The sequence below is a fragment of the Amblyomma mixtum genome, chromosome 7 (assembly GCF_055824585.1).
Source record: "Amblyomma mixtum isolate Tamu chromosome 7, ASM5582458v1, whole genome shotgun sequence".
In the NCBI taxonomy this organism is placed as follows: domain Eukaryota; kingdom Metazoa; phylum Arthropoda; class Arachnida; order Ixodida; family Ixodidae; genus Amblyomma; species Amblyomma mixtum.
The window spans coordinates 37,953,337-37,965,200 of NC_143018.1; the positions used below are offsets into that span (position 1 = coordinate 37,953,337).

The following is an 11,864-nucleotide window of genomic DNA, read 5'->3' on the forward strand; positions in this document are numbered from 1 at the left end:
GCTGCGGTCGTATATGTTTTTTCAGCCAGCGTCCGTCCCGGCGGACACGGTTGTTGTGACGCGCGTCTTTACTCTCTCTTTTACTCTGTCCTCTTATCTTTGAACTCTCTTCTATCTGCACGTGGCAGCGGTGGTGGTTCGGCTTGAGCCAGTTGGCAGGCCCGTGCACTTTCCTTTTCATCCTCCTCTCAGTCGCAACCAACCAACCTGGGAAGAGGGGAAGGGGTATCTGTTGTTTCAGCCAGCGTCTTCGCTACGGCGGACGCGGTTCTTGCGATGCGCATCTCTCCTTCCACTCTTTCCTCTTATCTTTTACCTCTCCTCTATCAGCACATGGCAGCGAAGGTGGCTCGGCTCGAGCCAGTCGGCAGGCCCGTGCACTTTCCTTTTCATCCTTATCTCAGTCGCAACAACAACTGGGAAGGCGAAAGAACAAAACGTTGCTGAGTGAAAAGTTACCTCACGACGTCGACGTGAGGATTACACCAAGCAACAGCAGCAGGGTTAGCGCACAGACCTGGAAAATGAAGTAGACTAGAACGCAAACAATCTAGACTAGAACTAGAACGCAAACTAGACTAGAACGCCAACAATCAACGTTAACAAGAACCCGTTAAGGTAAGAAAGGAAAGTACTTTTAATAATGACAGAGAAAAGGTGACGAAACAACGAAATAAATATTTATGCTAAAGAAGCTTGCTGTAGTGCTTTTGATCTCTTCACGGAATCCGCTACATTGCCGCATTTTGTCTCTGGAGTACTAACCAACTCAGTGGGTCCTGAAAAGAAATGAGCATTTTGTATCGATAATAACAGAACAACAATACGGATTCCAGTTTAGAGGTGTTTGGACAGAACGAAACTCACTATGGTTTTTTTTGTTTCACTCAATCGTATTTTTTTTTTCTGTAAACGACCCGTGTAGCAAGAAAAAAAATCCTTTTTACTGCTCAAGCCTCAAATGGTAGGAAAGATAACCCTAACTCAAAAGAAAAGAAGAAAGTAGGTATATATACAAGCGCAAGTAATGTGTTGGTGTAACGTAAAAGAGAATTCTAATTCTTGGTGGATGTCGCGTGTAAGTATAGGACACAACAAAGCCATTCAATGGCTACTTCACATTTGCACAAAAAATACGGCTGCAACATCTGTGCTTGAGGTTTAGATTGAGAAAGCTGTCCCGTTATCGGTATAATTCCATGCTGTTAACAGAACAGTAGCCATGAATACTTTTTGATCTCAATGTCATCGCCAGCAAAAAAGTTTCTGACAAGATCGTTTTCGAAGGCTAGAAAAGTAAAACTTAAAATCCGTGTCCATAGGGCTGGTGCTATACGATGCTTTACCTGGACTATATGTAGGTGTGTGTTTTAAGGTTACAGTATAAATTTCTGCGCATAACAAAAAGCATTTGGTTCCACTCTAGAACCGGTGTATTGCGAAAAGTCTAGTAAGACGGCCTGGGCAAGTTGCCTTCCTATAGGTATTTCTTTTTGTCTATTCATACTCTACAGACTGTCTTTCGACAAAAGCCTCCTAGAAGTGTATGGCAATAAATCTTTAGATTGTATATATACTCTCTTAGCATTTGTATTGCCTATAGACTGTTATCTAGGGCTTCTATATATAGAGTGTATTGATTTTATAGACGGAAATCTATGGACGGTCTCTAGACTGCCGATAAAAATTTTTGTAAGGGTGGTTCACGTTGGCGGAAGAGTAAGAAGACTGGACAAGAGAGAACAAGAAACACAATTGCGCTGTGTTTGTCTCGTTCTTTTTATGGTCCCATATTTATAGCTCTGTTGAATCCTTTTCGGTCATAGTGGGAGAATGACGTCCGTCCTTTCTGAGCGACGGGATAATGTTAGTCCTCTCACCATTTCGAACGTCAAGCTCAGTGGCTAAGTGGATCTGGAGTTGTAGTGTTCAGCAAGAGTTCAAAGGTTTAATCCCCCGCCTGCCCGGAACGGCATTTTTTTTTTTATAAAACGGGGAATACAAAAACACCTGCGTACTCAGCGGGTCAAAATTAACTCATAACCATACACTACGGCTTTCCTTCCGGCACACAGCACTAGGTCGTCACCTAAATATGTCACGAGCCATTCTGCACATCTGCTTCTCCAGGCCCCTACGATGCACCCTCAGTGTCCTAATGGTCAAAGACAAGGGGTGAATCATTCAGAGTCTTCTAAAGGTGCGCTAAAGAAGGCCAAATAAGACCCGCCGCGGTGGCTCAGTGGCTTTGGAGTTCGGCTGCTGATCCCAAAAGTAGCAGATTCGATCCCGGCCACGGCGGCCGTATTTATAGAAGGAAACACTGAACAGATGTAGGTGGATGCGCAGGTAGTCTAAATTAGTCGGAGCATTCCACTACGGTGTCCCTCATTGCCAAAGTCATTTCGGGACGTTAGACCCCTCTATTAAAATGCAAATAAAGCAAAATATTATAATAAGGGAGTAATTACTCATTGACGTCCACCTGAGCGCAGCCATACGGCTACAAAGGAAAGCTATACAGCTTTCTCAGAAACCTCGTAGTTAAAGAAAAATTCGTCCTGGTCCGCGGTTCCGGGGGTCAATGAGTAATTGCTCCCTTATTACAAATCTACTCCACCTTGGAGGATTCCCCTAAAACATTTGGTTAAAGCAAAACATTAAGGCGATAGAGTTAATGATTCCGTTCAGCGGTGAACCCGCCGGCGTTCAAGAAAATGCGGATAAAAGTAGTGACGTCACAAGTGCAGCGACAGCTGGAAAGTGATTCGAACAAATTGTGGATATAAGCACTGAAGCCTAGGATTCTAAGCTAGCCGCATAGAACAGGACCACACACAAGATCATTATTTGAAGCACGAAGAACCGAAGGAAATATAAGTTTACAGGATTGCGCAATGCAGTAAAAGGAGTAAAATAAATGCTAGTAATTGCACATCAAGAAAACGAATGCGCTCCTAATTTCATAACAAGTATATACATGCATAGAGCACAATTCTTCCTCTTCAGCTTAATCCACTGGAGTGCACAAAACAAAGTGCATTGAATCGCTAGTGAATCGAGTCATCTGTCACTAGACTTTCAATTTACAGCTGTGATGGGAGGTGGCACAGTGGCAAAAACGATATGCACACATATGAAAGACCACAGTATTGGGCGACGGTGACGCACCAGTGACTTTGTCACCTATCGTCCTTTACCAGAGCGTAAGCTCTGCCCAGGCGCGAAAACGTCATGAGTATCGAAAATAACATATTCTTCAGAAACGTTGTCTCTGAATGGAGCTTCTTCATTTAAGCTTTAGAAAGACAGAACTGCGAGCACGCTTTAAAAGACTTTAGTCCACGTCACATCCTCGCAAAGAACTGACATTTCGACACCGGGTTCATCGTGGACCCGCTCGGACATGCGAATGCGCTCGCGAAAGCGGCCGAGTTCTGCACCAGCGAGTTACAGTCGGCGGTCGTCAGGCTATGCCAGCCTGCATTCCCGCACATCGTGCGACACAGCGTCATAAAAAACACCTGTGGCTCGCTCAGGTGTTCACTGATCTGCAACGTGGACGTCTTCATATCCTCCTCCAAGGCACCGTAGGTGGCCTCCAGAGCCGGCAAGTGCGGCAGCAATTGGCTGCCGTTGCCGCAACTCGTTTGTCGATGCTGAGACGGCGTCACTTGAGGATGGACGCCAACTTGGTCGGCGCCGCCGATTTTTTCCGGGCGCAGACCCCTTCCCGTCGATTCCACGAGCTTTATGAGCTCCGAAGCGAACAGAAATCCGAGGCCGCCATAGAAGGCGGCTTTTGTCGCGTTTGCGTAATACAGGGGGCTCCGCAGCGCCGCCATACCGACGTCTACCTTGTTCGCCAGGTAGTCGTAGGACACGAGCAGAGGCAACTGCCTGTGCTTGTAGGGGCTCAGGACGGCGCGAAACGGGCTTCCGGCAAGTCTTTGAAGAAGCCTCCTGGACTCGATCCATAGTTCCACAAAGGGCGACGACTCGTTGTCAGAGAACGGAGCGTAGATTTCACTGATGTCCCTGAGCAGCGCTACGGTTGGCCATGCCCGAACTCTCACGCTTTCGAGCATGAAGAGGGCGGGGTGTCTGCCACTCCCGTTCAAGCGGGACGGGGGCATCTCGGCGATTGCTTCGGCCACCCAACTCACGATGCCGTTCAAGTTGGCGTCCAATCGCTTCCGTTCTTCCTTCGTCGTCTTGAGGTGCGAGTACAAGGCCACGATCAGCGGCTGGAACACCCTGTCGACATCTTCGGAGCAGAAGAGAGCTGGACGGCCGAATTCGTAAGTGTCGTGTCGCAGGGACCAGTCGACGACTCCAGCGTACGTCTGGACGAACTGCCAGGACAGATGGAAGACAAGATCCGAGTTGTCGAACGCGTCGAACACCATGCTAATGAATCTCAAAACCGACGCGTCCTTGACGAGAACCATGTCGCTGTCGACGAACTGCGCTGTCGGTTGTACGATGTTTGAAACACTTTTAAGCCATTCCGAAGAATTCAGCCTGCCCGTGGTGTTACCTAAGTCACTGAAGGAAACAAGCTCAGGTACCGCGATCTGCTTGTTGACCACTTCGAGTAGCGCGTCTCCTATCATGCCCTGGGCAGCTGCAAAGCTCCCGACCTTGTCACTCGCCCACGAGGTCAAGTTATGGTCATCAGTCGCCAGGACAGTAAGGTGAGCTTTTAGGTGCGCAGCATAAGTACCGTCGGCAACCAGGCGGTGGTGTTCCCTGGCGAAGCGACGTATAAGAACTGCGGAACCATGAGACATGGCCAGACGTTCTTTCTTTTCGGGCGTCTTCGCTGGCAAGAGTGTGATGTGCAGCCAGAAGCACAGGTCCCACTTGTAGACGAGATTCAGCATCACTCCGAGTGCGTCGACGTCGGCAGGTGGTCGTTTGGGCCACGAGAGACCCAATTGGGCGAGGAAGTCCCGGAACGCTACAGTCGCCGAGGATGACGCCGCCAGTATTGAACGGTAGCTGTCGCAGGCGCGGAGCAAGGCGAGTGGCTTGCGGGCGACCGCGACGAACCGCGAAGCGTCGGATAGCAACGCCTCCAGGTGTTCGAACCACGAGGTCACGACGTCGCCCAGCTGAGAGGCCGGGGTGTCAAAGATCGTTCGGCGAGGTCGCCAGGCGGAACAGACGAAAGCGCCGAAGTCGTCGCACGGGTTCACGCTGTCGTTCAGCGACTCCGTTAGTAACGCGACGTGCTTTGCACAGTCGTCGGTTTGGCAGATTTTGATCCTGGAACGGAAGACCATTGCTCAATCAGCCAGCGCCTCTGGATAGAACTGCCCATCGGTGTTACGCATGAAATTTTCGCAACGTTTAACAAACGATACCGGTGCAATCCGCGTCTCACTAACAATGTATGCGAACATATTTCGTTGCACCGCTGACCGGCAGGAGCGGTGAAGTAAAGGTGCAAGCTGCATTATGAAGAACCCTTATTTCGCGGAAGCATATTGCATTAAAAATAAACAGCCGTACAGCGTCACTTTTTAACACTCAAGGTGGTTTTCGTTTTTGATAATTTTTTATAACGGCGGGCGGTGGGGGGAGGGGGGATTGTTTTGTAGGCGATGAGTCACTATGTTATGAGCTTAGTGAGTTCCACGGCGAGCAGGTTTTATAGGGGTTCCACATGTGGCCCTGGTGAGCATGCACAAAAAATGCATGTTGGCCGCTTTCTGCCCAAAAACGCACAACTTTTCAGAAGTTACATGACTCCTCTGAGACAAATTTTATGTTTTTCCTAATAACAACTCTATTTGGGAGAAATAGCTCGTCTTTGGTGCATCCCCGTCCTTTGTCTTGGTTCGCGCTGTTCTGCCCACAATGAACAGTGGTCAGCGGCCGCTGGAACGGCAAACAAAGGTGTAAGTCTGTGCTTATATCATGGCAGGCAAAATTCGTGCGACGGTTTCCAAGCCGGTAGTGTACCCACTCTTTAGTGTCGCTGTACGGTTTACTCTGTTTGACCACGAGAGCAGAGAATGGAAAATGCACTGCCTAGAAGGAAAGGCCTAGGACGGATTTCTGTAATGAAAACAACTGAATTCACCAGTGAACAACATTACCTGGGCCATTTGCCAGCATCGGGTTTCCAGGTGGTCCGTTTGGAGAGCAGCTGGACACTAAAGAGGACAAAAACGGTGATGCCCACTGCTCCGGCTAGCGCCATTATCACATTTCCGGAGCGCACTTTCGAAGACACCCATCTCGCCACCTGAAAATGGTGTAAAAGTTCGACCACACCAACTGAGACAGTTAGCGACACCTTGGTGAAGTCCTCGACAGTAAAAAAAGTTTTTCAAAATAGCCTGTGGCACTTGCATAGAAAGTTTCAGATTGATAGCCATGTACTACGGCTCTGAACCACCTCTTGCAACCGATGGGTTCAAGAGCCTTTGAACATAACACTTGAGAAGCTATTGCAAACAATGTTCAAGAGCTATGGAACGCATCTATTGACAAGTTCTGAAAAATTACTTGTTCAAGAACTGTAGAACATGGCTTTTGAACATACCAGTTTTAAAGGCAGCTTCGCGTCCGAAAGAAATGAACCAAGGACAAAGATCGCACCATAAAGGAGATTGCAGTACAGACTTTAGTAGTCACCTGTACGATCCCACCGGACTGGCTGGTAAAAGCGCCCAGGCTGCCAGCTCATCCAGCTCGAGCACGGGAGAGTGTCTCAAGCAATACTGCTGAACCTCTTCAAGACTGCCTTGAAGCTGGAGGTGACACCGCCTCTACACTTCAAAAGCATCGTCAGGTATGGAGCGTGCCTTAGCAAAAACACGTGCTGAATCGAAATACTGCACATACTGACTAGTTTGCACGATGAGCCTACTACACTGGACATCAGACGCACCCGGGAAGGAACATCACCGGATGCTGTAGCGCTTCGTCCGTACATAAACCAATATTCTCCTCTTCGTAAGTCAACGTCATGTTCTTGTCGTCTTAAGTGGAGTTTTCGACTGCCTTTGAACTGAACAGCAGAACTGCGGAACTTTAGTTTCTCGATAACGATGCCCATCCCTTAAAAAATAGCGTGAACACTTCGGCAACTTAAGTGTTGAAGGAGAAAGTCGACGACACTATGCCGTGATGACTTCCGGTAGATGTGACGTCACACTGTTCCCGTGGCTGTATCGATAACCAAATTGTACATCTGTCTGGGATCTTAAGTGTTAATTACGCTTAATTACACATTTCAACATCTAATTTGGCACAAATCCGACGTTTTTCCGCCCATTCTGTGACAATTTTCACTCTGCCATGACGACTTCCGGTGGGTGTGACGTTACACCGTTCCCGTGGCTTATCGACGTCCATGCTATTTCGACGCAGTTTCGACATTTTTGCCTATAATTAATTACCTAATTACTCTACAGTCATCAAACATGGCTTCTAGGTTCTTTTTTTCCTCCTCTATCTGAAGCACCCATTGGCTTTCTTCTACCTTTTTTAGTTCCCGAGTTGAACGCGTGTGACACGCTTTGTTAATGTACGCCAGTATGAGCCATTAAAGTCTTTCGCCTTAGTACCAAAACTGTTCGCATAAGTTCTGTCGCCTCACTGATCAAGTGCCACCAGGAGTGCACGCGCGCCTCTCGAGTTGCACGACAGAACTTCGGCTCTTTAGCGACTCGCTGTGACTTCGCCTACCCCAGCACCACAAAGAGGCTCTCGTGGACGCATGCGCCGCTTCGTTGGCAGCGCAGCACGCATGCACCAGGGGTTTATGAAAAGTTTCACCAACGTTGTTTAGGCTCGACTCCATGTTCTCCTTTGTACTGTAACCAAGGTCACCCTCGACACTCCCACAGTGAGAGCTAAAAGCATATCATGCTTATTAAATTAAGATTAATGATATCCTGGCGGAAATTAAGGAGAATAAAGTCACTGGGCTCGCATTAGCTTCAAAGGCATAAGCTCAAGCAAGGTCTTCTGGTCAAGTTGTCCCTGAATCAGCCGCGGATCATGAACGAGGACCCTTACCGACATGGGGCTCAGCGGGGTTGACAGCGGCTGCTTGGATGGGCTGGAGACGTCCGCGATGCTCTTCGCTCGCCATCGAGACTGTGAAGAGAGCGGTGGCTTGCGAGCACCGGCCGAGTTCCCGCCAGTCGTGTCCCTGTCTCGGGTGACCGGCAAGACCGGTACGTCCAGATAGCCCAGCCGCTCGGTCTCCTCGTCCCAGAACATGCTAAGTCGATGCGTTCACCCGCCCAAGGCGCTGCTAGTCGCTGACGGTGCTCAAAGATCAAATCAAGACGTAATGATGATGTCCTCGGGCTGAATGGCACAATCAAGACGTAGGTGCCGATGGTTGGCACTCTTTGTTTTCTTCTGTCTCGTGCACGCGCACGTGACCTGTGCACACGACGAGGTGGACGAGCTAGAAGGTTGGTTGGCCTCAAATAAAGATGGCACACACCCACTGCGGGGGACTGGCCAAGGCACAGGAAGTGAACTGCTGGAAAGAGGAGCATTTATAGAGGAAAATGAGTATTCGGGTATAGTCTGACAGAATGGAAGACGCAACGATCTCGGACCTGCCAACTGGGAAGGTTGTGGTCATGTCTCTGCCTGTCATGCCTCTTCTTCTGCTCTTATCACAGCGGCATCCGTTTCACGGTGTCTCCCCTGAGCGGCGCCGCCCCCAACGCCAGTAACGCTACGGAGGCTGAGGGCACGGCCTTAGTCTTGGCGTTCATTCACCCTTCACAAGATCCCGATGTCACGGAAATCTGCACTGACTCCCAAGCTGCATACCGTCAGTACCAGCAAAACATTATCACACAAGCCACCCAACGCATTCTCGCACCAGGACACACACTTACCACAGAGATAACCATTACAAGTGTTCCTGGGCATGGCTCTATTTCCGGTAATGAGCGCGTTCATGCGGTGGCCCGAGAGCTATCCCTCCGGGCCCCGGAAGATTGAACACCCGAACCCACGCCGGAAACTTCACGGGCTTTCTCACATACCGTCAAATCGCCACTCACTACCAAAGCAGCCGCTCCGCCTTACCACTACATCACCGTACGCTAGATTTAAAATACAGTGCGGCCTGGCAGAAACTGAACACTGCTACATCTCACCGCGTACCTTCATCGCTACCTTCACCCTTCCGCTCTTCTCAACATGTGGCACGGCCAAGGCCATCCTCATACGCTACATGGGGGAAAGCCCCAAACCCATGGCAGTTCCCCCATACCCAACACATCCCCCTCATTAGAGGCCGCTCTGGGAGTTGGTCAACCAGCTGGCCAAACATGGCTATTGAACAGAGCTCTCCGTGAAGGCCAGGCCCTTGCACTGTTGCATAAGCATGAGCTCATCCTTGAGAACCTTTTGTTCTTTTGTTAAAATAAAATTGTTACGACCACCACTTCTGAATCGAGCTTCAGTGTTATCCGACGACACAGCTGGCGCGACGCCAGAGTGCATCGCGCGACCTATTTATAATAGAAAAAAAAATGAAAAGCAGATAATGGGAGTCAGAGCTGGCGAGACGCCGAAACTCTCCCGCGGCTTCGCAAGAGCCATTGCGTGGCCTTAGGGTAAGAAAAAGGAGAAGGCAGGGTTGACGCAACGCTAGAACTTCCGCGAGGCCCCAGTCAGAGCTTAGAGAACCCGGTGGTTGAGCCTCGCGCGCACGCCAGCTGTAGCTCGGCAAGTGCTATGGACGACGATTAAGCTCTCGTCCACCGCCATGCTCAACAGCGTGAAAGTCGTCGTCGCCGCAGCGAAGACCTAGCGACTCCAATGAAACCCTACCGTGCGCGCTGCCGAGTGAAAGGACTACCTGCGCCGAAACCAGACTGAGCATCGACTTCAGACTAACACTGCTAAAGCAGCACACCACAGCGTGCAGTAAACCGGCTTTCACCAGAAATTTATGCGCTAAGTAGCGAATCTTAGCACTGCATGTGCCTTGTTTTGTTTTTGCAGCTTATTTCTATAGCACTGATTACTTTTTGAGCATTAGGACGTCGATGCTCGAGTCACGGCCAGTCTCCCACAATGGGTAAGTGTCATTGTCAACTTCAGGACAACACTGACAACATGGCGGTTGCACATTTGAACTGTGTCGTTGTTCGATGTGGATTATCTTTCTCTGGTTAAGCTGCTTGACAATTTTGTTTCCTTGTGCCCGTTGGGAGGTGCTGACAGATTTGTCAGAAACACAGACACCGACAGCACAGATTTTTTCTTGTGTTGTCGTAGTGGGCATGTTTTCGCGCGCTTTTCCCCTATTGCCTTGGCCGTCCCGTTCTCCCTGGGGATTTTTCGTTGATTTTTAGGTCACGGCGAACGACGCCGGATTTTCTTCGACACGGACTCCATAACACTATCGTGTTAAAACAAGGACGCCTTGGAGTTTGTCTGGCAGATCAACGTCGAATGTAAGCTCGTTCCCCTTCTCGTTCTTCTGGAACAGGCAGCGCTAGGACTGGTATCTTGGCTGCCCATGCATGCTGGTGGAAAGTTATGCGACCTACAGTGAACTTTGCAAGCAGTCATTGTCATGGTTTCAGTTCCTTACTGCGGACAGTCCTCGAACGATGCACCAACCTCGATTAGTTTCGGTTACTGTCAGTACAATGTGGCGGGCTTGATGGTCTGTTGGCGCCAAAATTGTAATTAATCGGGACAACCTGCCCAGTGCTGTACTCTCCGTAAGTACAGACGGGGCGGAGCGACAAACCTCTCCACTAAGCGCGGAAAAGATGAGATTCGCACTACTGACCGGCGATAGGGGCCACGCCTGATTAGCCGTTGACCGGAGGCATGAGGCGTGGACGGATTCAGTAACAAGCACTTTTAATTGGGCAGTGAACAATAACGAAACGTGCAAACCAAGCCCAGCAAAATCGCGTCAGTCACACAGGTTCTATGCAAAAAAAAAAAAAAAACGCAGAATGAGGACGCAGACAAGACTATTAACAGGAAGAGGGAAACAGCAGAGCGATAACTATACAACAACGTTACGAGATTAAAGGAATACTGCAGAAACCAATAAGACCAGAAGCAGCGAGCGACAAGGCAAAGAAAAAGAGTTCAAGAAAGTGGGGAGAAACGGTGGCTTAGCTGCGGAGTGGCAAGGTCCGGTGGCAAGCAGCGTCTGGCTGCGGATGCTCGTTGCGGGGCTGATGGGGGGTCGCGGATACGGGCGGACTTTGGCCACGCGTCTTCGGGGCCCGCCGTCGCCGCGCTCTACGCGTCAGGCACCCGCCTTAGCTCGCTAGCCGACCACTTCCCTGGCTGACCTTACGCACGTCCACACGCACCGAAATCTCCAAGCCAACTGCTCGGCTCACGGTTTTCCCGCCGCCGCGTTCTCGTGGCAAACAAACAAAAAAAGCTCAAGGCACAGCGCTGCAGCGATTCGTAGATGTCGAAAGGAAAAAATAAAGAGAGAAATAAACGGAGGAGGAGCGTGAGAGAAAGCGCCCGGTCCTAACGAGAAGCGTATGCAGAGGGTGCTGTGGCTTTTAACCCGAAGCGTCCCGTTCCTAAGCGGCTGCCACCGTTGAGCCGCATGTGTGGCCACCTACGACCACGTGATGGTGTACAACCGTCCGCAACCAGGGGATAATACAGGGAGGGGGCGGAATGGCCTTGAGGGGCTAAAACGTCGCGAGGGGTTAACCAGTCACGCGAGAGGACAAAATCGTCGCCGCCGCACTGCGACCAGTTCCTGAAGAACAGAGGCGCCTTGGTTACCTCGGTCGCAAGAGTAAACGAAGGACAGGGCAGGCACGAACTTTGTGACAGTTATCATCCCTCTTTCATTCTACGTGTTCGTTAGTCCA

At 49.9% G+C, this 11,864-nt stretch overlaps 1 protein-coding gene across 1 annotated transcript; it reads right to left on the reverse strand.

Annotated features, from left to right (window-relative positions):
- Positions 1 to 2,785: 2,785 nt before the first annotated feature.
- LOC149335688 (endothelin-converting enzyme 2-like) lies at positions 2,786 to 8,942 on the reverse strand. The gene is made up of 3 exons (XM_089553860.1): positions 8,038 to 8,942; positions 6,108 to 6,256; positions 2,786 to 5,271 (listed from the first exon to the last, which is right to left on the reverse strand). Exons 1-3 carry the CDS (start codon positions 8,242 to 8,244, stop codon positions 3,348 to 3,350), a joined length of 2,280 nt encoding a protein of 759 aa, XP_089409986.1. The 5' UTR covers positions 8,245 to 8,942; the 3' UTR covers positions 2,786 to 3,347.
- Positions 8,943 to 11,864: the final 2,922 nt, after the last annotated feature.